Here is a 27,328-nt window from a genome sequence, read left to right on the forward strand (position 1 = left end):
ATAAGCGCGAGATCCTGTGTGACGATGCACAGCGCCTGCTCAGCGGCGAACTTCCACTTGCAGCGACGACGGCGGACGCACGCGCACGCAGTCCGCCCGCACCGCCGCGGGCCGACGATAACGACGCGCGATTCCCACCCACCCACCCCCCCCCTCGCCCCACCTGCGCGGGGTTCTCACCGCAGCTCGCAGTCGCAATCAGGGATCCGATTGCCCGCGACTCGTGTATGCGCGAAGCGGACGCGTTTGTTCGGATGCGCTCTTACTTGCGTGCCCCTCGGCGCACTTGATCACGAGTCACTGAGTGAACGGTAATTACAGCCTGAACAATCACACGAAACGTGCGGTGCGTGCGAGCTGGGGCGCTCATGTAAGACCACGTGCCGAAAAAGAAAGAAAGAATGAAAGAAAGAAGGAAAAGAAAAGAATGAAAGGGAAGGAGATGCACCGACCTCTCGCGATGAATAACATTAAGCCGCATCCTCCTCTTAAGCCCTTAAGTGTTACTCGACGAGAAGTCGGACATCTCGCGCTTCTCGCACGAGGAAGTCACCCGCGGCCGCGGCTGTCGTTCGCGCTGCCCCGCCTCGGCGCGTGCGACGCGTCTCAGACGTCCGATCAGTTACGATCTCGCGATCGTGAATCGTCCGATCGTTCGCAGGAAGACAAGAAATCGAATCCTCGCGGCGCGCGAGGAAAACTCGAGGCGACCAGGTATATACGGGCTCGCCCCCCGCCGAGGGGGGCGGCGGCTGTGGTCGTCGAGGAAGCCGAGCGCGGGGCAACACAAGACGCGCCCCGGCGCGCGGGTGACTTTTTCCCACCACATTTTCGTGTCGGACGAGAATCGTAGATCGTAAAGAAAATCGCAACCCCCAACCCCTCTCGCCCATGAAAGTGCAGCGCGACGTCGGTGGCGGCGGCGAGCCATTAGCGGCCCCGCCGCCTTTCTTCCGCGGTGCAGCGTGCGCGGCGGCGCACAGCAGCAGCGACGGCGGCGGCGGCACTTTTTCTGCCGGCGTAATTCCGACCGCGAGGGTCGCGCCCTTCCGCGCGATTCCGCGTGAAAGCGCCGCCAGTTAGCTGAACGCGTTAGTTGCGTGCTTTCTTTCGCGCGGCCGAGCGATACCTTCGGCGATGGTCGTTCCGCGCCGCGCCGGGAAGACAGATATAAGCGCACTGCTCGCTCGAGAGCGGGATTCCGCAGTTTTCGCAATTTGCAGATTTCGCGCGATCGCGTCGATCGCGCCGTCCTTTGGCCTGCATTTCTGCCGCCGCGCCGGGCGTTGGAAAGAAAACAACGAGCGCGCGGGGGGGGGGGGGGGGGAAGAGAACCGGAGCGCCATGCGCGCACCGTCCGACATATTGCGTATTCCGCCGCTGCCTTTCAGCGATTACGCCCTGTATATATACGCGAGGGATCGGTTCAACAGCCGCGTATATTGGCCTTACCTCGCTCAATCGCAGCGACGCAACGAACTTTCCGCCCGACTGTGCAAAATCCAAATCGGGCACGACGCGCAATACGCTATCGCGGATCCGGTATTTACAAAAGTTGCGGGGCCGAGAACGCGATCGGTTGGGATATCGCGATCAATATCGACACTCGTTCGCTCACTCACTCACTCTCTCTCTCTCTCTCTCTCTCTCTCTCTCTCTTTGTCGTGAATTCGAAATGCTGGGCAACGGTCGGAAAGTTTCGCTCGTTAAATCGCCGCTCCATCCAGGAGCCGCGCTTATCAGCCGGAACAATTGAATCGTACGCAACGACGATCTCTTCGCTCGCTCGTGAAGGATCGCCATTAAAATAACGGCTGACGCGGCCCGCGGAACGGGCATCGCGCTCTTATTGATTGTGTGTTCCGGAGGTATGTGTAAAAAAAGTATGTACCTTGGACGATACTGCAGTTTTCTGCTCAACGTTTTTACACCGTCTCGCGCAAGAAAACTCTTCGGGGGCTGATCCTTTGGCGATTTTCTCCGCTACGGTTAACTGCTTTCTCGTTTCCGAGCTTCATTCATTATTATTCATCGTTTCTCTCTCTCTCTCTCTCTCTCTCTCTCTCGTTTGCTTTCGACAGTAATCTTCCAATTACCGGTGACAGGTTTTACATAATTTTCAAAAATTCGCCCGTCAGAGAGTCTCGAAGATACGACTCAGCTCGTACTCGAACGTATGAACGTTTGCAACGGTTCTATTAGTAGTTTAAGAGGACGCGTGTCAGATATGGAATTTCCCGGCATAAATCCGCTGCAACGTTTCACCGCAATTGTCCTCGGTGTGTCGACGGAAAAATACAGACGTGTATCAAAAAGGTTACCTTTTGTCTCTACGTCGATTTCTTCGCGAGTCGCCACTGTTGTTTGCCTCTTGAAACTTCGGGCCGCTCTCACTACGAAGCTCCATCGTGCTACGCGCCGCGCATTCAACTCCAGAGCGGGCCTTGGGCCGAAGGGAGTTCAAAGGACGAAGAGTGGGAAGGTTGTGTGGGGGTACGCTGGAGTGGGGGTAAGGCCGTACGCGGGGGACGTCTGTGTTTACGCCGGTTTCCAAGAAGCTTACTACGGAATGCGCGGATGCGTTTGCACTTCACGCACGTCACGCGCGACTCGTGGTAACCGCGCCTAGCGGGGAGAGGGGAGGGGGAGAATCTCTGACGGCGGCGGCCTAACGATCGTGGGGTCGATGCAAAAGTCGATAACTCCATTTCTGGGCATCGTAGAGACGTGAGACGAGAACCGTTGCAAAGCTGAGACTCCCGCGCTTCTCACACCGCGTATTATCGTTTATCCTTGAGAAAAAGCCAAATTGCTGGAGGCAAGTTATCACGATGGCAAGTACGGATTGTCTTCGATTCTTGCGCGAAAATTGACCCGTAGCGAAAACCGAGAAATATCCATTGAAATTTGAATTTCGTCGCGAAGCGCGATATTCGCTCTTGTCTCTGGTAGATATAAAATGGAATCGAGAAAATAATGAAAACCGTTCTCCCTTAAAAAAAAAAACGACTAATTTCGAGGATTCTTTCTTCATGCAAGCTCGCTAGGCAGAGAGACAAATGTCGGGCAATTATGAAACTTAATAATCGATTTAATTTCGAGTATGTTTTATTTTCCTCGGCGAGAGCTCACGAGAATACTCGGTGGCGAAAATTCTCGCAAATTTCTCTCGATTTTCTCGCGCGTCCTCGCTGAGAAAATAATCGAAGGATCTAATATTCGCCCGAAACTATTTCCGTCACGTCGGAAATTTTATCGTATATGTGTGAATAAATATTTTTTCTTTTAATCGACGTCACGAGATAGAGAGAGAGAGAGAGAGAGAGAGAGAGAGAGAGAGAGAGAGAGAGAGAGAGAGAGAGAGAGAGTGCCACGTAGATTTGAAAACACGCTCAACCGAGCGCGATAAAAAAGCCCGATCGAACAGAAATCAGTCAAAGGACGGCGGCTATTAAACAACTCACTTTAATCTGAGACGTTGTCGCGTTGCGCGACAACGGCCGGGAAGGGGAACAAATGGATGACCGAGCACGGGGACACCCGGTAGCATGTAGCACTCGCGCATCGCACGCACGTACATCGCCGTGGAATTTACGAGCGGCGCACGATCCATCGTGATTTCGATAGCGTAGGTGCCGAAACGCGTGGCTCGTTTTCGATTTTCGATTACGCGCCGCTGCACCACCGCCGCCGCCGCCGCCGCCGCCGCCGCCGCCGCACCGTCGTCGTCGTCGACAACGTTGACGACGTCGACGTCGACGTCGCTGCAGGCTGCATGCTGCACTGGCCCGTTGAAATGCAATCCGAGCGCATTTCCACCAATTAGCCCGCCGCCGCATCTAAACGTTGTCTCTCCTCCTTAACCCGACTCATATACTATATATCTCGACTGTTCTCCCCCCACCCTCATATCAAATATATATCTATCTATATCCATATATATATATATATATATATATATATATATATATATATATAGATTTGTGCAAATTAAAGACTATATGTCGTCGTCTATGTCGTACACCCGAACTTTGTTCGATCCATTTCGCCCTCCGTCACTCAACGAATCAACATCAACCGTATTGATTGAGATATCTGTACAGCGTGTGTGTCGCATGTTATGTGTGTGTGTGTATATATATGTACAGAACTTGATGGCCGTTTCGTGTCTAGCGTGCGCGGCGTAGCTGCATGCTTTCTTCACGACGCCTTGTGAACGACCATATAACCCCCTTTCCACATGACGCTCTCGCATCGCAGTTTCCTGCCCATCGCCGCGCGTCCGCGTTGTCCGCGTGCAACGTCGTCGAATCAGTCGACGCGATCGGGTCGACTTTCGGCGAGCTCGGACTTGGACGCTCGCGCGACGATCGCGCTCGCCGAAATCGCCGGTTACACGGCGGGGGAAAAAAGTCGGACTGAGTGAACGCGACGGACGAGCCGGAGCCGGAGCCGGAGCCGTTCTCGTCGAAGGAAGCGGAATCTCTCTGGCTCTTACGGGGTGGTGAAATTCGGGGAAAAATGCAGCGCCGAGAGCCGGAGATTCTCTGCGCCCTTTCGTCGTCGGCGGGCGCTCGCGGGCCGTCCGTCGTCCGCCGTCGCGTCGGACCTCGGGCAAACCCCGGGTTTTCCCCGTTTCCCCGTGCGCATTTTCGATTTCCGATTCCCGATTACGAAGGATCGCGAATGCGCGCGCACACGGACCGACGACACGGAGTCGTTCGTGCCGCGCGCGGCTCTCTGCTGTGCTGTGTATGCGCGCTCGGTGATGTTCTCGAGGCGATTCTATTGATCGTAACGAGATATATATATATATTATATAAATTAACGCAGCGCCCTGAAACCGATTTCCGAAGCGGCCTTACAAACGCCCGGCCCCGAGAAATTCGCACGGGGAAAAAGTGCGCCCGAATCAACGCGCGCGCGACGCGGTGCGAAGACGTCTCAGCCGCGGAGGAAACGGGACTTCCGCATCGCTGAATCGAATCCGATTCGTAAGAGCCGGGGTTCCGTTCGCTCGTCGCCGCGTTGATTCAGCCGAACTTTTCTTCTCCGCGCTCACGGGCGCGCTTCTAACGTGGAAGCGCCGGTCTCTCCGCACGACGTCCGTCGCGGCTCTCTCTCTCTCTCTCTCTCTCTCTTGCGCGCGCGCGAGAGACTCACGGAAACTCGCCGATCTCCGACGCAGGTCGGCGACGGGAAGAGACACACCCGCGCGAAATACTCGTCGCTTGATTATCGCTTACTTTGCAACCGAGAGGCACGAAATAGCGTCGAGCTGCATAATCCACAAACGATTGCGGATTAATTGCTTGCATGCATGCGCCAGTCAATTTGCAACATCGAGACCGAGATATAATTTCGGCCGAGCTCGTGTTTCGATATTATAGAGAGATACGCGAACATAATACCTCGACGGTTAACCCGATGCAACGGGCGCACAGTAATTTACGGTAAAGGGGGCGGCACGCCCCTCCCCCTGCCGCCTCTCTTCCCGTGTATTTACAGCGTGGAAAATTAAACTCGCCGGAATTATGTCGGTCACCCGGGCCCCCACGATTTTACAGGTCGGCAATCTGCGGCCGACAGCGAAAAACCGGCTCGCCCCGAGCGCCGGAATGACAGCGGCGCGCGCGCTCCGCAATTCTCGCCGAGGCTCTGTGATCCCGCGGAGCGCGTCGCTTCTTAACATCGGCGCCTGATTAAACGCGCGCCCGGATAAGGGGGCGATATATATGAAGATTGAATTTAATTAGTTAAGAGGCGACGGCGCCGCGCCGCGCCGGGCCGCGGCCGGTGCATCGAGACGTCCATTCCGGATGCATCAAGTCAGCCGAGGGGCAGGGGAGGGGGCCAAAGCACGTGTGTAGCCCTGTGAATAAAGACCGAAGTAAGCCATAGGGCGAAATATACGCGTCGCGATGAATTATGAGGGGCTAACTTTACGAGCTCGCTGTGTATCCGCCGTAATTTTCGCCGCGAATTTCACGATACAAACACCTGCTGCTACTGCTCGACCGTTGTGGCCGCTCGCACTTTCCTCTCTCTCTCTCTCTCTCTCTCTCTCTCTCTCTCTCTCTCTCTCTCTCTCTCTCTCTCTCTCTCTCTCTCTCTCCCTCTCTCTCTCTTTCTCTCTCTCTCTCTCTCTCTCTCTCTCTCTGTCGTTCGTTGGAATTACATTAGGAAGGATGATCGAGAGCGGGTGGGCCAGTGAGAGAGAGAGAGAGAGAGAGAGAGAGAGAGGGGGGGGGAGCGAGAAAGAAGGACGTACGAATCGATGGAGCAGCCGAAGCAACAGCCAGCCGAGCGCGGTATATCTCCGCGAGAAGGAGAAAATAAACGCGACATAATCGGTTGGATTCCCCTCTGCAAATTGCGATCGGCAACGTCCGAAATGACGGCCCTTTCAATTTTCTCGCTGCGAGCGCGACACGGATTTCCGCGTGTGCGTCCTCCGTAGAAGACGGAGGGGGAGGGGGAGAGAGGGAACGCCGAAGAAGAAGCGGCTCTCGCCGTTCGCCGAAGACGCGCGAAGTGTACAGCGGGACTATTGAATTTTTATCGAGTTCGTTTCGCCGTCGTAGTGCGCCCAGGAACATCGGACGTAGTAACGTACTTACGAACAATAACATCCCGCCTTGAGGGAATTGCATTCGTCGCTGTCGCGGGGGAACGAAGACGGAAAGAAAGAGAGGAAAGGGCAGCGGGAAGGGAGAAGAGGCGGAGGAAGAGGAAGACACATTTGGCGGGCAAGCCCGCGAATGATCGCGAAGAATCCTCCGCCGCGTTCTACGGCTGTGCTATCGATCTCTCGATAAGCGGCGCGCAACTCTCGCGCAACTGATCAGACGTCGTCGAAACGTCGTCCACGGAGTGGCCGCGAATCGTCGTCGGGAGGAGGTCTCTCTTCCGAGGAGCCGGGCTCAGCTGTAGGAACCAAGCGGAATATATCCTATTTGGCTCTAGATCAAAGAGCAACAGATACCCCGGCGAGTGAGAGCGCGCGATACGGGATCTAAGAGAGATCGGAAAATCCCTTACGAAGTATCTCCCTTACGACGTATCGTCACTTTATTTCCTGCTCCGATCCTCCGAGATGGAGAGACGGCGGCGGGAAGAAGGAAGGCGGGGAACGACGAGCAGGATCATCCCTCTGGCCGACACATTTCTTTTAATTACTTTAATATGATTACACGGCGCGATATCCGTGGGAAAGCAACGGAGCGTGAAATTTTTCGGCCGACCCCCCCGTTAATCCGAAATTAAAGCGTCTCTGTTCACGGCGGGGTAAGCCGAGCGCGAAATCCGCCTTCTCGCGAGCGCCATTCCGACTGACGTTTTATCGCCGTATACGGCAAGAGAATCTCGACTCGTGCTACTGATTCTTCCCGTTGTCTGAGGACGAGAGACGAGCGAGTTTTCGTTCGCAGAAGCAGAGGGAAGTCCGCGGGAGATTCGCCGATTCGGTCGACGTCGCCGTCGTCGTCGATTGTCTCTCGGCAGAGTTTAACGCGGACGAATCGGTCCTCGGTCGCGGCAAACGAAGAATATCATTTCCCGTCAGCGACTTTTCTCCGCGAGTCTCATCTCCCCGTCCCCTTCGCCCGAAAACTGAAATTCTCTTCCGTCTGCGGCGAAGGTCATACCGACGGCAACGAGGAGACCGACGATAGACGGTATTGATTGCGAGACTTTCGTGTCACGCGCTCGCTCACCGGCCGACGCGACGTGTCACATCCGACGAACCTGAAACTCACCCGGGATGGAAAACTCACGGAAGGAGTTCGGCAAGAAAAGGAAATTCGCTTTTGGGAAATGCCAGATGATGAAGAATCTCGGAATCGAACTGTGTTTCGGAGGCCCCGAGGTCGCCCTCGCTCTCGATTCTCGCAGGTCTCGCGGGTGGCGCGTGTAAAACCTGCTCCAGGGGGAGCCCCAGCTCCTGGAGCGGCAGCGCGATCTCGCGTGCAGCCGCGACGGGGAGCATGCGAGCTCTCGAGGAGGACTTGTCGACCGGCGAGCGATTTTCAGCGGGCCGGTCAAGCAGCCAGTTTTTCGCCTGTCGGCCGCACGAATGCGCTTTTCCAGGCGCGTTGAACACCCGAGGGGAGAGGAGAGAGAGAGAGAGAGAGAGAGAGAGAGAGAGAGAGAGAGAGAGAGAGAGAGAGAGAGGGAGAAATGAGTAGTCTCTCTCTTGCAACAGCCGAGCGCATTTTCCTCTCCGATGCACGCTTTATCTATCACGCTCAGGCTTAATACTCGGGTTTGCGGACGCATCTTCTCTCTCTCTCTCTCTCTCTCTCTCTCTCTCTCGCTCTCTCGCTCTCTCGCTCTCCTCCTCTCTGTCCCTCTTTTTTTCTTTCATAAATTACGTGTAGCAGACGTAGGCGTAGAGCGCGAGCGGAATCCGTAGCTGCATGCGCACGTTCAGCTTCGAGTTACCTAACGGAATGCCCCCGTCGTGTAGACTCGTGCCCGTCTTAATCAAACTTTGACCTTGGTAGCTCGATCTGGTACTCAACTCAGAGGAGGGTGGTGACTTATCCGATTTCATCATGAACGGGGAATGGTACCTCATCGGTGAGTTTCACAGAGCCTCAAATTTACAACTTGTCGAGCCAATCAGTATCTGCCTCTGTATTGGCGGCACATGCGCGCGCGTACGATCGTGTGTGTGTGTGTGTGTGCGCGCGTGTGTGCGTGTGTGTGTGAGAGAGTGTGAGTGTGTGGGTGTGTGTGGGTGTGTGCGTGTATGCGCGCGCGCGTGTGTATGTGTCAGGCAACTTGGTATGCGTGTACGTGTGCGACGAAACGCGAACGTCTCTCCAGACTTGCTAAGAATAGAGTCTCGAGTCGACTCGCGCGCGTCGATGAATAGATTCGTACGCCCCAATTCGACAGCGTTAATCCGGAGGTAGAACGCTGAGTCGAGTCAAGGGATCGACGAAGGGAGGGGAGGGGGTGAATCGACGGGGATATTTGTCGCGTAATCGCGCGGCTATCGAGGGCGCATAATATTCCACGGCTGTGCGGAAGGTGCCGTCACCGGCGAGAGCGAGTCACATCGTTATTAAATCCATGAGATTGCGCTCGCGTGTTGATAAACGAGGCGTCGGCGTCGAGGCGCTTCGCAGGTCACATATAGGGGGCACACGCGGAGATTAAAGGTATTTCGAAGATAAAGTCGCAGACAGCGACTCCATGTATAATTCACGCGCGGGATTCGCCGAGCGAATTCGAACGAACGCGACGGATATTCGAACGGATGCCACGCGAAATAGAACGGGGGGGGGGGGGACGCGCGTCTCCTCTCTCTCTCTCTCTCTCTCTCTCTCTCTCTCTCTCTCTCTCTCTCTCTCTCTTATATATTTATCTGTCGTCTTTGGTTTCCAGCTGGAAACGCCCGGCTTAGCCCTACATTCTCGGCGCTGTAAACATGTTTACCCGGACGTGCACGTTCGCGCGAATGCCGGTCTTTGCGGTCGGTCCCTCATCGATTATCACTCGATAACTCCTCGGTTTGATATCGATATTGTGTACCAGCGACGTATGAAATGTCAGCGACTTTTTTCCTGCGCTCACACGTGACACCTTGTCTGCCGCCGACAACTGACGGACGTGGAAACGAATCAAAGCTCGAAACGAAATTCCGCGCGCGTCGGCAGAACGACGATCGGGAGGAGCGAACCGGTCTATTTCGGCCGGAAAGACCGTCGACGGATCCGCCGCAGAAAAGGGAGAAATCGGTTCGGTGTAATTTAAATTTCTCTCTCTCTCTCTCTCTCTCTCTCTCTCTCTCTCTCTCTCTCTCGGCTCCTCTTTTGCAACGCTTCGCGTCGCGACTTAATCCTCGTCTGTTCTGGGCACGCAGGCACAATGGTAATGTAGCTACGTTAATCCACAGCAATTTGCGAATCTGTTTGCAGAGCGTGTGCGTTGTGTCGGCGGTTATAGCGAGCGGGAATGGAGTTACGTATAGAATGCAATAATATATCGCGCGGGAGCAAAGCCATTACCGGAATTTGACGATTTCATTTTGCACGGCCAGTGATTACGCGGGGCTTTAACTTCGGCAACAAAGTGCAGCCTTCTCGCGGCCGGTCGGCCGGCCGGCTGCTCGCATTTAGCGCCGCGCGCGGAGTCGCGCGTGCATCCGCTAATTAGGCGGTCTCATGTGGCCGATAACGAGGAGCTCGCGGAGGGGATCGAACGTGGGATTACGCCTTTCGGAAAGCGTAACCCACCGCGAGGTACGACGCGGCGTGAGTCTCGGGGTTTTTCGGCGTGTCCTCAACGTCTCTCTTGCGCCTCTAACGTCCGAGTTAATTGCGTTGGTATTAATTATCGTGTAACTTTGTCAGAGTCTTGCGACTCCCTAACAAAGTCACATGATAATTAATACCAGCTCGGTCGCTAATGAACTCGGAGAGACGAAGAGCCGCGAATCTGCATTTGCCTTCCGCCCGACTTCGGCAGTCGGGCCGTCGATTAACATCCTGCGGCGCGCCGCCGGTATCGCGGCAATGCGCCGCGATGCGAGGCACGCGATTGGTCGACGATCACACACGCACACGCACGGGTCCACGATCGAATTGCACGAGTCCTTTTGTTCGCGTCAACTGTTTGCGAGCCTCGCCTCTTTCGCTACGACTGGACGCTGTCAAACGCGCGCGCCGCGCGCATCGATTCGGAAACGTTTCAATCTCACCTGACGCATCCCGCGTTCCTCTCGTCGCCGGGTCGCCTCCCGGCAAATGACGAGAGATCTCTCACCAAAAACGACAGGCACAAAGAAACAGAACAAAAAAAGAGCGGACACGACAAAGAGGGGAATATTTCCCCGTGAGCCGGGGGAAAAAGCTGTCGGCGCGCCATCGTCACCCCCCGATGCGCTCCGGCTACCCGGCGGATTCCGGGGATGCAGGTTGCTCGCGCGTGTCCGCTGAGGACGGCGTCATCGTCGGGGCGTGCGGAGGAACGCCGATGGAAGTCGTTAAGAAACCGCGGCCCCGAGCTTTTCGCCGAGCTCGCGAGCTCGCGAGAGCTCGCAGGATGCTGCATCCTGCGGCAGCTCTACGCTTCCTTCGCGCGTAGTCGCGCGCGATCGATCGTCGCCGCTGAATAGAAATCGAAAGATTTTACGACACCTCGGTGTCTCGCGGCGCCGCAACGGCTACGGCTTTATGACGGTCCCTTCCTACCGCCGCGCTCCCTCCCGCCGTGTTTCTCCTTCGCCCGCTGCCGCCGCCGCGTCGTCCTCTTCTCCTCCTCCTCCTTCATCTTCTTCCTCTTCTTCCGCTCCCTGCGTCTCATTTATTGGCCATGTCCTTTTACGACTACATTCCAACATGGCGGCGTATCGGAAAGTGCGCCTCCTGCACGGCGGTTTCCTCGAAGTGGATTCGGAGACTCGCGGCGAGACCGCCGAGGGAGAGATGGAATTCGTGCGATGATCTCTCGCGTATCCTGGCGTCTCGGGAAAAAATGTCGAAAATATCCGAGCGCGAGCCAGCAAGAAATATCCTTCACACCCGAGAAAGAGAGAGAGAGAGAGAGAGAGAGAGAGAGCGGGGAGGGGGGAGGGGAAATAATCTCGAAGAGAGGCGCGTAGGAAGCTCGCGTAAGAATGCAAGGGAACAATCTCGTCGCAGAATGATCTGCCGTCGAGACGCGCTCTCGTCGCGGCAAATTCGCCGACAGTCGAGCGGGGACGGTCCTTTCGACGCGGTGCGACGCGGAGGCGTCGACAGGACGACGGATAGCTGGACGAGAGATGAGCAGCAGCAGATTCCGAGCGAGACTAATCGAGCTCTCCGGCTGCTTCCGAAGACGGTGGAGAAACGAAGCGGCGGCGAAGGGGTGAAACACCGCGATAAAACACCGCGAGCGCTATCTCGGTGTCTTCGAGCCCTCTCGTGACCGGCGAAGCGACGGCCCGCGCGCGTAGACGGCGAACACCTGCCGACACGGCTGACGTGACGCGCGTAATTAAAAGTGTCGGGCCCCCCGACACCGCCCGCCGCTGTTTTCCGCCGTTAGATACGCTAATTATCTCGGGGCGGACGCATGGCCGCGCGGTCGAAGCGCGAGGGAAAAGAGCCTTAAGAATGGAGGCCAGCAACAAGTGAATGTCCGATATCGCGTCCTGTTCGCCGCTCGGGATCGACTCGAGGAGCCGGCCGAGAAGCTATTAAGAAAGCCCGGCTCGCGCGCGTTCTCCAAAGTATCGAGCGGTCAAGAATCGCCACCTCGGCGAGGCGGGTATCTTCGTAATCGCCGAGGAGGCGCGGCACGCAGCGGTGGAAGCAGCAGGTGCGTTGCCGCCGAACTCTTCATCGATGACGTTAGGAGCGGGGAAATGGAAAACTCGTTGAGGAGCGATAGAATATATCCGTGAAATGTCGCGACGCCGATCGAGCACGTTCGTCTCGAAAGACTCTCTCCTCTTGCTCTAACAATCAACAAGTAGCCGTGAAATTTTCACGAGACGTGCGACCCTCCTTCCCAAACTTCCTGTCTTTCCTCATGATTCTGTCACGGTAATCCCTCCTCGGCTGCTTGTCGGATGTTGCAGCGAATGCACGAAGGGAGACTTTTCGAAATCTTCCCGACGAAATCTACTCGATCGATCGCGACTGTCGTTTCACGGACGTATTCTTCTGTTCCGGCGATACTCTGCAAGAATTTGCAGCACACATGTGCGTTTTCTCTCCCATTCTTGACGTTATCAATCAAGATGGCGACGTGGCACGGGAGTCTTAAACTCCTCGAGGAAGGTAGCGAGTTCTGTCTTACATGGCGAGACGCGTACAAGATGTAACAGCAACATACAGGTCAGTATGACGGGTTGCTTGCCCCTATTCGGATGATAATGCAGAGGTTTCCGGAAAAAGCCACTCGTTGACTTTGTTGATAATGATATTTGCCATATTTCCAGTTATGACGAATGCAAGTAACTTTGCGCTATGATCGTTGTAACAGTTTATCGACCGTTTACCGACAGGAGTCGAGGCTCGTTGAATTAGAAAAGATGTTTAAAAAATGAAACTGAGAAATAAATATTACGGAATAAAGCAGAATAAGTAAGAGTAATATTTAAAGAGATAAATAATACAACATATTTCCTGGTTTCGCATAATTTCTTAATTGTTCTCTCACGTTGGAAAGTTCGATGGAAATTGGAGATTAGGAAGAACGATACAGAGATATTTAAAAGTCTTATATACTGTATTTCATCCGTGTTTCTGGAAAAAATCGCTTCTGCAAAAGTATGAATAGACTACAAACGCAATATACATATTGGTCGCAATTTAATCGACCTATCAAGCTGCAAAATCCTTCGAAAAACAGGCCCTATTTTCGATGCCGAGATACAAGACTATAATGTACCGAAAATATGTCGCTTGATAGTTGCGACTACATGTCGATTAAGTTGCAACCAATATTTATACCGCGTTTCTAGTCATACTTTTGCAGAAGCGATCTTTCGTAGAAACATAGATGAAATACAGTATGTAAGACCTTTAAATATTTTTGTATCTTCGTCTTTTCTACAATCTACAATCTCTATCGAGCTTTTCAACGTGAGAGAACAATTAAGAAATTATGCGAAACCAGGAAATATGTTGTATTATTTATATCCTCAAGTATTACTCTTGTTCATTCTGCTTTATTCCGTAATATTTCTTTCTCAGTTCCATTCATTAAACACCTTTACTAATTCAATCAGGAGGCTCGACTCCTGTCGGTAAACGTTCGATAAACTGTTACAACGATCATAGCGCAAAGTTACTCGCATTTGTCATAACTGGGAACACTGCAAATATCATTGTCAACAAAGTCAACGAGTGACTTTTTCAACAATCTCTGCATTATCATCCGAATAGGGGCAAGCAACCCGTCATACTGACCTGTGTGTGTTGCTGTTACACCCTGTACGTTGCCGCCGTTCGTTAGTCAGCTAGTCAGTTCGTTCGTCTGCCATCGAGTCGTCGCGACGGCGACGAGAGCGAAGTCTCGAGCAAGTAAGAAGCACTCGACAACTCCGCGACATCTTCTCGCGGCTCGCGCGATGAGCGCTAATCTCGGTGAAGTTTAAAGCGAGACGCGAACGGCAGCAGCACGCTGAAAGTCGTCGCGGTAAACTTGACGTGGCTCGCCTCGCCTCGCCGACGCCAGCCTCGCGACTCGACGACACGAGCACGTGCACGTGAGTGAGAGAAACGGATCTGGTCAAATTAAACGCGACAAAACGAGCGACGCTCTTTCGGAAGCCCGGAAGGGAAGCGGAATTCCCTTCCGGGCTTGGCTTCGCGAGAGGCAAAAATTTCGTTCGACGAGCGGAGAAACAGAAACCGCTACTTCGGACTCTCATGCGAGCCAGATTCTCCAAACCCGTCGGATTCGTCGCGTTAATTGAACAAAGTTTCCCTCTCCGTGCGATGAAACGGGCAGACGGAGATGCCAAGTGCAGAGAGTTTGCGTTTCCCGTTGTAGTATCTCCGTCGGTCGCCCCGACCCTACGCGACGCGTGGGACGGGAAGCAAGGGAACATTAAAGAGAACGGGAATGGGGAGAAGAGAAAAACACGGCTCGGCAGGGGGGAGGGCGGGGGGGGGGGGAGGGTAACTATAAAGCGACGAGCGGACGCGGATAGACAAGCCTCGGTGTTTCATCGCGTTTCCCAGGGGCGGAAACGTTTTTCCGTGCACGAGTCGTGCGAATAGCGGCGAGGTAATTGGAAATAAGAAAGAAAGAGGTCGGAGGTCGGAGGACGAAGAGGAGGGGGACGACGGTCGCGCGCGGTCCGAGGCTTCCTCCGAAAGCTTCCTCGGATCGGCACGCTCGCGGGACGTGCGCGCGATATGATACCGATACGAATGACTCCTTCGGATTTCCATGTCGGCGTGTACATCGGTGCTGGGCACTTTTTTGCAGGTATGCCGGGGAAGAAGAACACGATAACGTATCAGTGCTGCCCGGAGCCGTACGTCGACGTCACCTTCACGATACAGATACGCAGGAGGACCCTCTACTACTTTTTCAACCTGATCGTGCCCTGCGTGCTGATATCGAGCATGGCCCTATTGGGCTTCACCCTGCCGCCCGATTCCGGCGAGAAGCTCACCCTAGGTAACGTAAACTCGTAGCATGCCTGCCTGCACACCAGCCAGAACACACCTCTTCCTTTCTTTTCGGTTGATTCGTTGTCAATTGTTATACTATATCTACACACGATATGTAATATATACGCGATGTCGCGTGCAGTCGCTCTTTCTTTCTACTTTTTTTTTCCCCCCCTTCTACGTAGAGAGTCAACTTTGAGCTGTCGACTCGTAGGTCGAGTCTAGAGGCTCGCGGGAGACGCGCGGACTCAAGTCTCAAGTCGCAATGAAATCGCGCTCCCGTAAGGCTCCCGTAAAGAAAAACCGCGAGTTTGCTTCTCCCTTTCTTTCTTTTTTCTCGTTGTTTCGTCGAGCAAAGTTCACAAGTCGATTCAGCCTCGGACGGCCTCCCGAAGAGGGCCTCCGTGTAGCCGGATAAAGCCGGAGCTTGTGCGCGATTAGCTGAGCCAGGATCTTAGTTTGCACATTCACCGTAAATTTCCACCTCATAGAGGCCTCTCTTACGCTTAGCTCTCTCACGAATCGCGAGCGCGATGCGATGTATATATTACATATCCACACGCGTGTGTTATGTCTTTACTTTTCTGTAAGTACTTTCCGTTGGTATATATATATATACTTTATACTCTCGGCGCCACTGCTGACTGTCCTACGTTTGTTTCGTTTTGACGACGAGAAGGAAGTAGTAGGCAAAAAGATCGATCACGGACGACCGAACGACGTCGCGCAACGTTCTCCCGTTTCTTTCGGCCGACCGCCGCTTCGATGTGTTGAAAACGGAGCTCTATCTGTGTCTATACACACACACACATATATATATATATATATAAATATATATAAATATATATATATATATATATATATACAGCGAAAGACTCCATTACTTGTTCTCCTCTCACGGACCACACCGCACACTTCTCCGTCCGGCCATCGGTGCGGCCGTTAAACCCCGACGGGCTCTCGACGTTTCTCGAGAGAGAGAAGGCTCTCCTCGTCAGTCCCCGGCTGTATTTCTCTACGACGACAGGGTGTGACACGCGTGCACCTTCACTCGCGTGTGCGATTAATCGAGCACACGCCAATCTGCCCGGCCATCGACGGAGCAGGTAGCTCTCCATCGTCGCGTCATCGTTATCGCCCTTCGAGTGACGAGGGGCTGTGTCTTTTCTTCCTCTCCTCCGGGAGATCTCGCTTCCTCATGGGCGTCCACCAGCACCAAGGGGAGAGGCTCATCGATCTAGAATCCCTCTCGTCGCGCAATCATCGCTTCAGACTCGGACCTGGGATCATCCGCCGACCTCTTCGTACACGATCGCGTGCTGCTCACGCTGGGGGAGCCCGGGGGAGCCGGACGACCTCGTCTCGGGGAGGCTGAGTGCGCCCTCCCGAGACCATCCGCGAGACTCGTCTCAGTCCGAGAGTCGGAGAGGAGTGAAGAAGCGCTCTTGTTCCTCACGCTTCGCGGCTTTACGTCGCCTTCCTCGCGTGTCGATGGCTCCGACGCGGAGCAGACGCCAGCGGGTGCGGTCGCCACGTCGCCTCGTAAAATCGCGATGTCTATGGGCCACCCCTTCGCGGGTTGGGGGGGAGGGTGCGTCTCCCAGACTCGTGCGCCGTCACGTCTACATTTGCGAGAAGGCTCTCTCTCTCGTTCGGCGAAGAGTGCAGCGTGATTTGAATTTTGGATACGTCCCGGGCAAAACGACGCCGTACCGTTAACCCTGCGCGAGGGCGCGCCTGCATGTTACATGCTGCAGCGCGTATCTCGCCATGTAAACGCCGCAGGCGATGCATATTTCAGGAGCTCCGGGGCCAGAATAAGCCTCTCGAACGGCCGCAGCCGGTCCTGCGGCGACGGCAGGTCCCGTGAAATATTACCAAGGCGCTCCTCAAGTCCGCCGACTTGAAGGCGCGCGCGATGCGCTTCCGCGACGATCGGCGTGATCTCGAGGAGGCGCCGCCTCGCGAGCAGCCTCGCTCGTCGTGAGGAAACGAGGAGAGCGTCGATCGCTCCTCATAATCCGGCTACGACCGGCCGAGCACCGGCCACGACTCGTCCGACCTCGTCAGTTATTCAAGGATAACGAAAGCCGCGATCGAGCGCCGCCGCGCCCGTCGCCTCGTCGCTGGCTCGACTTACACACGAGGGCGTCGGATGAACCGCGCAAAATGACACCCGCGTCCTCGTAAATATTCATCACGACGCACACCAACGAGGGCGCCGATCTCCGTCGGGTCTTTGACGTGTCGGAAATAACGGGATATCTCGGCCAGCCGAAATTGGGGATGTTCCGCGTTATTTTTGTAAGATTGCGCCGAACCGACGAGCGTACACTCCGACTCGAGTCATCTCGCTCGATTTCCCGCCGCCCGCGAGCGAGCGAGAGAGAGATAGAGAGAGTCTCTCCTCGCGGCGGTCGCTTGTTTCACTCCCCCCCCCCCCCCCTATCGTCTCTGCGGGAGCGATTCCTCGGATCGAGCTTCCGCTCGAGCTCTTTCGAGAACGCGCCGTCGGGTCAGAACGTGCCGTTCTGTCGGTCGGCTCGATAAAATTGCCGGTGGGAGGGGGGGGAGGGGGGAATATTAAAGAACTGTTTCGACGGTGTATCGAGGCTCTGATTGCGCGAGCACTCTCCTCGCAATGTACACCGAGCAGCTCGACGTCGGCACGTGACCGCGTCGGCCGGCCAAATCGTTAATTTTCGATACGCGCTCGACGATACGCCCTCATTCGCTGTTAATACCGCTCTCCCGCTTCCTCTCTCGCGAGAGAGGGAGAAGGGGTGGGGTGGAGAAGGCTTCCGTGTTATTTTTCCGCGCGGTGTTTCGCCGGAAATGCACCTCTGTAATTATGATGGATTCCGCGCGAATCGTGCCGAGTTGCTCAACACACGGCCATCTGTCATATTTAAGAGAGCTTCCAAAAGCCGCGGCGATCACCCGGGCGATAACTCTGTGCGGGGGGAGGGAGGGTGCTATATTTCCCCATTAATTTTTCCTCGGAGACCGCAGAGACGCCACTTGAAAAGCCACCACTTGAAACATCCACTTGTACGAGGTACGAGGAGAGATGCGAGAGCGCACGCGAGCGTTTCACGACAGATTCGCGCGCCTCCTTCTCAATTTCGTTCGTTGCAGCGAAACAAATAACGCACTGTCGCGCGCGTGTGAGAGGGACGGAAAGCGTCCGCTCGCTCTCTCTCTCTCTCTCTCTCTCTCTCTCTCTCTCTCTCTCTCTCTCTCTCTCTCTCTCGTTGTGTTATTTTCTAGATTTCCTGACATTGAGAGAGAAAAAAAATATCGCCGGCGACAGTCGCGCTTTGGCAGGTCATCTCGCGCAACGCGAGGGGCGGTTTGAGAAACGACTTTTCCGTGCGTCGCTCGCGCGAGAATTGAATTTCCCTTTGGTGCTTCGGGCTTCGGGAAAACGACAGGCCAGAATCGATACCGCGGCCGATCCGTCCCGTCGTCGTCGTCGTCGTCGTCGTCTACGATATCCGAGGCTACTCTGTACGAGCGTGATGCCGCGAACGCTGGAAACGAGCTGCGCACGTCGCGCGTCATTTTCACGGCGAGAATATTTCTCCCCGGAGCTGGTCGCGCGATTCCCGAACACACCCAAGTGCCGAATCGGAAGACGTCGCTTCGCGAATAAACGTCAGCCGGGTCGAGGCTCTGCTGACCGTCAGATTCGACTTCACCGTGTGACGTCAATGAGTTTCAATTAAATTACGCCATAAATTAAATTATAAAGTAAGGAGAAATTTACAGTTTCCGAGCCGTCCCCTGGGATATTCGGTCGGTCGGGGTATGAATTATACAGGATGTCCCGGAGCCATCAACCTTAATTAATTCTTTAACCAACTTAAAGTAGATTTTTCTTCCGCTGGTATATTGAAACGTCAATATCTCTTTCTCTCTCTCTCTCTCTCTCTCTCTCTCTCTCTCTCTCTCTCCCGAAAGCTATACGACAAAAATAAAATATTCTTTGCCGAGGAAACTTTGGAAACACAGCCAAGAAAGAATGCCTTATTATTCATTCAACTTCGAGTAAATTTACTTACCTGGTGTTTCAATTTGCGACTTAATTACCAAAATATATAATATAACAAATATCACAGCGGCTTCAGTAGCTTTCCCGAGTACATCTTTATCAAAAGAGAAGACTCGGTTGAAATCCGTCGAGTAAAAGAAGCCGGTGTCTTCTCGACATTTCCACCTTGAAACTCGCGATCGTAATTAAGCTCCCGTACGCCGCTGAAGTATGCTTTTACGATACTTTCGAAACATTCTGTATAATACATGCTCCGTGCACACACACGCGCGCGCGCGCGCGCGCACAAGTCCGCCGACCTTAACGTAATAAAAAAACGAGGCCGTTCGGTCAAACGAGAGGGTGCATCGCGGGCGGCCGAGGGTTGCCGTCGCGTCGGAGATTGACAACTTTATTATTCAACGACTCATAATTTTTCGGCTTTCGACCGAGGAGCAGCCGTGACATCCTGTCGATGCGGAAGGGATAGAAAACGAACGCTCGGCGCCGAATCCCTCGTCAACGCGGGGCGCGTAACATGCACACGCGCACGCGTCCGCTCTAGCGTCAGCGTCGGCGAAGCTGCACCGGGTGGGCCCATAAACCGGCCGGAATTTACGCTTATCTATCCGGCAAGTAAATTCCAATATTTTCGACACGCGCCGTCTTCGCGCGCGAAAGAGCTCTCTTTCCTCTCCTCCACCGCCGCGGCTTTCATCCGCGCGAAGCTTTCGCACCCCGAGTAAAAAGTTATTAGGACCATCCTCATCAAGCGTAAGACCCCGATAAGGCTGAAAATAGGATGCCCTAGAAAGGGATGCCTCATTATTGCCACATCAGCATTGCCCGAGATGGATCTTGTAGGGATATCTTAGATTTTATGAAATAAGGCTTTGATGAGGGAAACTGATGAGGGCCTTGGAAGGATTTACTTACTAGGGATGCCTTTTAAATTTAATAAATAAGGCTTTGATAGAAAAAGCTGAGGAGGGCCTTAGACGGAATTTTTAAGGATGTCTTATATTTTACGCTTTATAAATAATACGCCGTATAAATAACGCTTTATGGAAAACTGATGTGGGCCTTAAACAGATCTCTTAAGAAGATGCTTTAGATATACAAAATTAAATCTCGTTATAGAAAATTAATAAGCATGTAATAAAATTGTCATAATTTAGTAGTAGTGTTTTAGCAGTTCTATCTGGTCGTCCGTACGTCTATCGTCAGTACGTCCTATCTGGTCCTTCTAAAGATTTTTTAATTATACCGCAATTAAAAACAAATTTTATTAGTTTCATCAGTTGCCATATTCATTAGTCTCTTCCGAGGAGAGGAAACTTGCCTAATATTACCTTCTATGTTTTGAAATGCAGTAAACTTTAATAAAATCAGTAGCAGGATTTTTATGTGTAAAGAATGCTATATTTTATTGTAAAGTATGCTATATTTTGGAAATAAAAAATTCTTGTTGAATACCAACAAGATTATAAAGAAATAAAGAAATTACAGTCTAAGTCAGTTCTTGGAATGAAAGGACGAATATTTTTCTCAAGCAACAACAAAAATATTTTCTTATAAGGCCCTATTAATATTGCCTTATAAAGACCCGTCAAACTATTTGTTGCACATCTTGTAGGGCCCTTGTCTTTCCGTCCCTACCGGAGCTCCTTACCGAGCATCCGCCGTCTCCTTTTCGCCTCGCCCCGGCTCTTCCCGATTTTAATAACGACAACGAGAGACTCGACGCCGGGCGGATCTTCGGAATCTTTGGCGCGAACTGTGTGAAAGAGCGCGACTGTTTATTTGCGATGAAATAATGAAATACCTCTCGGCTATGGAGGAGAGGAGCACGGGCTATTCTCCGCGTCGAAATGAGATCTCGGTATTTCAGCGCTCTTTTACAGGCCACTCAATGCCCGCCGCTTTCATCGTGAAAAGTAAGCGCGCTGAAACTTACGCGCCGCCCTCGATTCTTCTCCGGGAGGGTCCGGTCTCGAGAGTTTCGCGCTTCGCCGTGGATTTAAGAGTGCCCCGCGGCGGGCTCACGCGCCGAAAACGCGAGCGGAACGGCTGAGTGCTCGGATATCGTCGGTGACGAGTTTAGCTTCGACGAGTAGCTGACGGCCATCGTCGCGCGTCGCGCTCCGTTAAGAATTCCGCCGACGTTCACTTTCGCGACCATCCTTCGTTAAAGTTATCCTTCGCCAGGAGCGTCGGGCGGATCTCGAGACGTAGGGGGAGCGAAAAGACGAGCAAGAAAAATAGGAAGGGGGGGGAAGAGGGGGCGCGGGCGGGGGGTAAGTTTCCGCCACGCACAAGCACGCTGTCGTTAATCTCGCGGGGGATTGCCTTCACGTGCGCGCCCAGCGCGATTCCCGGCGATGATGCGATTAGGATAAACGAGTAACTTCTTCCACGCAAACTGGCATTCCCAACTTTCGATAGGAACGCGCACGCGCACACCTGGGGAACGCCGATTTCGAATGTGCCGGCTCGGCGTTTTGGGAAATTGCCTCGTCAGCGCGGAATTTCTCGTCGATAGGAAAGCTCGGTGTTCTTCCCGGCGAATCTTTACGGCCGTTTAACTTCCTCTCGTGCCAACGACACACGTTTCAGCCCCCTCCCCTCCTGATGTCTTAATTGGTACCCCGTTGGTCGCGAAAAACATGGCGCGATCTCCAAAAGTGCAGTGGCTCGACGGAGACGACCAGATCGCGAGAGTCGGTTCTACGGCGAATAATAATCAGCCGCTGACGAGGCAATCACGAGGATCTGGTCCAGCACGTACTTAGCACTTGGCTATTAGCGCCCGCGACTCGGATCGACTAATTATCAGATGTATGCGAAAGCTTTGGTCTTCTTTTCCTAACATTTATTTGTTCGTCATGTAATACGGTGACTGCAAATCGGTCTGAAAATATCTGCGTTTAGGACTGTCATGCATAATCCACTTTTCATTGCCAGCAACAGTTTTCGGCAAAAAATCCTTTTTGCGCCGTCTGGAAAGCAATGAGACGCGCGTACTCAACCGGCGGATAATGCCGTTTTGCCGGCAATTCGTGCGACACCCATTTTCCGAGCTTCTGAATTTTTCACATTTCATGCAGTCGCTTTGAAACTGTTGCTCGGTCAACTCCGGCCTGTTCTGCGAGTTCTATTTGCGTCTGGGACGGGTTTTCATTCAACAACTTCCAAATTGCCGGTCTCAAGCTTTCCACAGCGCGGACGATCACTCGCGTGAAAATTGCCGTCTTTAAAGCGATGAGATTTGCACGTATTGGGGAACGCGATATTTTCCCCAAGAACAGAGAAAATGGACTCGTGCTCCAGCAACATTTTTTCCACGCTGGAATTCACATCGAACGCAGTGTCGAATGTAAAGTTTCCTGTCGCTCGTTGTATCGACCGTCATTTTTAAGGTTATATGCACCAATGAATCACGACGAATGGCGTTTTGGAAAGTTCAATACCGGCCTTGCGAAGACGCAAAACGGCAGGGAAATATCTCAATTTAAGGGAAGAAGGTCGTTTTCAAGGCTATTTTTACGAATTCTTTTTAACACAAACTATATAATAAAATCAATGGACTTGAAATTTTCACAATATATTCATTAATGTTCAAAGTATAATAAAATAAATTTTATCGAATCGCAATTGTAAATAAAATAAATTTTATTGAATCCAATTTTTAATTATAGATAAAAATGCAGTCATCCGTTTGCCAGCTCTGTATTTGCTGTCGACATAATTCCGGGTCTTTCGCTACTCTGACACTGAAAACTAGGAAAGATTTTTAAAATATACGGTTACCATTATAACCCGTATACTAAAATGAAGGCAGTGAAGCCAAATTTGGAGAAATAATGACTGTAGAAAAGAAAAGTATCGCAAATGAAACTTTTTTCAACTTGTAATCATGTTTAAAAGAATGAATAAAATCAAATTGTGTTCGAGGTAGGGGCGAAAATTACATGTCTACTGTATATTGTGTAAAAATTTCAAGCTATTCGGTTCAGTTTTTGCGTAATCGTGTCGACAGTTTAAGAAAATTGCAGATAAACGCGTTTAAAGTCTTGCGTGTACCTTCCACATAGATAGTAACAAATTTATTTTATACTTTGAATACGCTGTAAAAATTTCAAGCCCATTGATCCTACCGTTTCTGTCGAAAAAATTCGTAAAAGTAACCTCGAAAAGGCCTGCCGCTTCGCGTGTAATTCCCCCCTTTAAAATAATAATTATTTCGCAGGGCTGAAAAAAAAAGACTAAAACTTTTGCATATATCTAACATGTTTCCACTCGGGCGCAGGTAAGGCAGCTCAGCCAAGGATACGCTGATTGTATTTTAGAGAGCGGGCAAAGTGCGGGGGTGCGTCGGTTCCGTGGGTCTCCAAAGTGCTCGTTCGTGCGGGTTTTTCCCGCGAGCAAGCAACTCAGCCGGTCTGACTCGCGATTCTCCCGAGAGGCACGCGTGTAGACTTGCGCGAACTTTCCTCGCGATTCCTCGACTCTGCTCCGCGGTGCTTAACATCCCAGGAGTTTCATTCGCGCGAGCGATGCGCCGCGGGGCTCGTTGCTCGCGAGCGAGCGTGTCTTGGAAATTATCGCGATTACTGTCGCCCTTTGTTATCCGGCGCGACGATGCCGCGCGCGTAAGAGCGCGCGCAACCGTGTTCAACGTCGACTTCGCCGGGACAACTCGTCCGTGTGACGCGCGAAATTTACCGCGGCTAAAACGCGCGCGCTTCTCGTCTCATCAGCGAGCGGACGTCGTCCTAAGAATGTCTCCTCGCGAGAGGGTGCACGTGGCGGGTCCGACGTGACGGCGACCTTATACGATCCGCCGTTTGTCTGACACGGCAGCCGGCTCTGCGACTCGCGACCCAGTTGCAAAACTTTTCATCCCGAGAAATCCGCGCAATTTCGACCGCAGCTATCCCCACATAAGTCGGGCGCCTTACAAAACCCGTCTGCGAGGAGGAGCCGACGGTGCCGCTAAGACGGTACTTACGGCGGGCGAGAGGCCGACAAGAGCGCGGATGCTCGACCGGCGGTCGGTTTCCGCGGCGAAAGTCGCTCTCTCGCCGGCGCGTTCCTTCCGCTTCGCCGTCTCTCGCTCCTCCGCCCGTCGCGCATCGTCTCGATCTTGTCTTCGGATTTCCCTTTGTCTCCGCCCGAGCCCGTCGCCATTGTCGCGTTTACCCCGTTTCGACGTTCAGCTTCAAGCGCGTTTTCAAGCGCTTCGAGGAGGAGCGCGATACCGCGCGAGACGCTTGAGAGACGCGCGAGGAACCCCGAGCGCGCTTCTTAACGAAACTTTCACGACGGCTCGCGGCAAGCGGACGAGGATGTCGGATGGGATTTCTCGGGGATCGTTTTAACCAGACTCGGGGGAGCAAGTGCCGTCATCGACGCGCTACCATTCCGCCGATAACCCGCGTGAAACATTCGCAACGCCCAAGACGAACGAGTTTGACGTCAACGCTCGACGAGGAGCGCCGGCATCTCCCCTCCATCCTCCCCGAGTAACGCCCCGAAATTCTTCGAAATTTAACAACGTTAATAGTGACAGCGGCAACGATGACAATACCGCGCGGAGTAACGCGCAGTGGCTTGTATAAGCGACTGACGCGATTCCCGCTGACGCGCGGAAGGGAAATTCTCTCGAGTCGCGCTGACTCGATTTATCAGAAAAAAAGGGGGAAAAAGGTGCCATTCCTCGTTTCCTCCGAAAACCGCGCTTTCTTGCCCCTCCGTCGACGTACATTTCCTCTACCCCGTAATTAATCATTGACGAAGTTCAGGATGTCTTTCGTGGATTCGTGGCAGCCCCGACATCCTCCGTGGGAACTTTCCTCCGCGAGGATCACACGTAGATTAAGGACTTCGGAACTTTCCACTGTGTCACATTCAGCCCGGGGACGTCGATACGTTCGAGGATTCATCAAGAATACCCGAGCGTCGGAATGAGAGCACTCTTTCACCTTCGCGCGTTGATTTATTTGTCTCATTTGTTGTCAATTAATGGGCCCCGCTAGAACGAGCGAGTTTAATTCTTTGAGTTTCTCATAAGTTTGAATAGGATAAAAATGCCCCACCCTTTTAGTGCAATTATACATTCACATACATATTTATTTGTGATATGTGCACACACAGTGCGATAGTTTTTATCCCACCTTGAAACATTATATTCGAGAAGCGCAGCTTACAACATATCGTTTATAGATAAAACAAGTCCACTTTATTATATTTTTTTAATTAAATTCCTGTGCAGCTAGAGTCTTCTCTTTTTTTCTTAAAAAATTCTGTGCCCCAAAGAATTAATATTCGCTATCGTTTCATTGAATCAACTAACCCCTCGAGGGCGCCTTGTCGTGCAACGGCTCGACATCCCTCATGAAATTCGGAAAACTATACGGCGACGTTTCCCGGACCTGAACTCAATTTTAAAATCAGCCCCGCGCACGACTGGTTTATATTTAAATTTCCAAGGCACCGCCCCCGGCTTGTTTTTCGAGCTTCATCGGAAATCTTGGATGCCGCCGCCGCTGCGGCATCCTTGGCGCGCGAGAGATCAGATTCAATAATTCGAAAAATATGAAATAACAAATTGCGCAATAAATGCAAGATGCACGATAAACACGACGGATATTACGAGTACGAGACGATAAACGAAACCGAATAAATCTGCACGAGCAGGCTCGCCAGGCCAGGGAGAAGTTTGACTCAGCCCGTCGGGGCTGTCAATTAGCAACGCAAAGCGGCGTCGTTGCGGCGAAATTACACGAGCGTCGGCGCGCGCTCGCGATATCAAAATCGCGTCGTCGAGCCTGTGCCTAAAAACGCGCGAGATTTGCATAGAATTACGCCGCTATAAATTCCGCGCGGCGCGCTCGGGCTTCCAGCCGCTCGTGCGAATTTCATTAACCAGATAAATACGGAGTAAAAGACAGCCGTGTCTTGAGACGCGCGGAGAGCTACTAGTATGTTTGATTGAGCATTATCATGACAAAGGACAAGGTGAGCAGAGGTGAGCGCGTTCGGCAGACTCGCGAGTACGACATGACATCTTTCGCAAGTAGATGTCGTAACGTCGGTAGCCTGTATAGCGCGGCTCGACTAACGAGTAAACCTCGGGGAATGTCAGACGCCGATTTGTTTCCAATTTTGTATAGTTATTTTTAATGTCAAAATATAAAGATATCTGCTATCATTTTTAGCTTAAATTAATTTTTTCAATTTTTTCGAAATTTCTCAAGTTTTTCGTTCATTTCTTGTTAATTTTTTATCAGATTTTTACGTTAAAATGAGCTTGTTTGCTGGATGCAGTGAGAAGTGTGCCAACGTCGAATGTAGCGTAAAACTGAACACTTTTTCAACAATGATGTCATATCAGATCCGCCATTTTGAATTTTACAAAATGGTTCTGATTCATAATCGGCAACATGTGTGTGCAAGTTTCAAGAAATCAGATATATATATTTTTAAGATATATTGTTTTAAATATGTATAAAATAGTGCAAAACTTGAAAAATCTCGAAAAAATTGAAAAAATTAATTTAAGCTAAAAATGATAACAGATTTCTTCATATTTTGACATAAAAAATAACCATAAAAAATTGGAAACAGATCGGCGTCTGACGTTCCTCGAGGTTTACTTGAAAGACGAGAGAGGAAAGAAGGGGGAAGAAAGTTCGACGACTGACAGAACGAAGTGCGAGAGAAGCGCGAGGGAGAATTTACCGTCCCGCAACAAAAATACTCGCGCGGAGAAAGAGGGCCGGTTGAATTAACGCGGCGACGAACGAGAGTCGGGCGCGTTTTCGCCGGAGGAAGCGCGCAGGAATTTCCGCCTCCCGCGAATCAAGTTCGATCCCGCGAGCCGGAAATTCCGTTCGAGGAACACGCGGAGGAACGGAAACGGAATTTCTCGTTCTTAGCAACTTCGGTCCTAAGAATCCAAAATTCCGTTTCCTTCGGGCGGAACGCACTCGGCCCGCTCACCGTCGCGTGGACGTCCGAGCGAACTTTCTTCTCCGCGCTCGGAGCTTCAGCCGAATGAACTTCAAAGCTGAATTTACTTATTAACTCGCGCAATCCAAGGCGCGCATCAACTTGAGCGATCGGCAACAAGTCCGCCATTCCCTTATCGTGCGCGCTCGTAACGTCG

General features: G+C 52.4%; 2 protein-coding genes across 5 annotated transcripts in view; one reads left to right on the forward strand and one right to left on the reverse strand.

Annotated features, from left to right (window-relative positions):
- The window catches only part of nAChRalpha6 (nicotinic acetylcholine receptor alpha6), a 295,193-nt gene that overhangs the window by 172,786 nt on the left and 95,079 nt on the right, over nt 1-27,328 (forward strand). For all 4 annotated transcript variants that reach the window (XM_025304355.1, XM_025304356.1, XM_025304357.1 and 1 more), the window contains exons 7-8: nt 8,505-8,580; nt 14,938-15,132. In XM_025304355.1, the coding sequence (XP_025160140.1) occupies nt 8,505-8,580; nt 14,938-15,132 (271 nt within the window). The remainder of the gene's footprint in view (nt 1-8,504; nt 8,581-14,937; nt 15,133-27,328) is intronic.
- Nucleotides 1-27,328, reverse strand: part of LOC112589792 (uncharacterized) — a 156,420-nt gene that overhangs the window by 38,064 nt on the left and 91,028 nt on the right. The window lies entirely within an intron of this gene.

Source organism: Harpegnathos saltator, unplaced genomic scaffold (assembly GCF_003227715.2).
Source record: "Harpegnathos saltator strain DR-91 unplaced genomic scaffold, Hsal_v8.6 scaffold60, whole genome shotgun sequence".
In the NCBI taxonomy this organism is placed as follows: domain Eukaryota; kingdom Metazoa; phylum Arthropoda; class Insecta; order Hymenoptera; family Formicidae; genus Harpegnathos; species Harpegnathos saltator.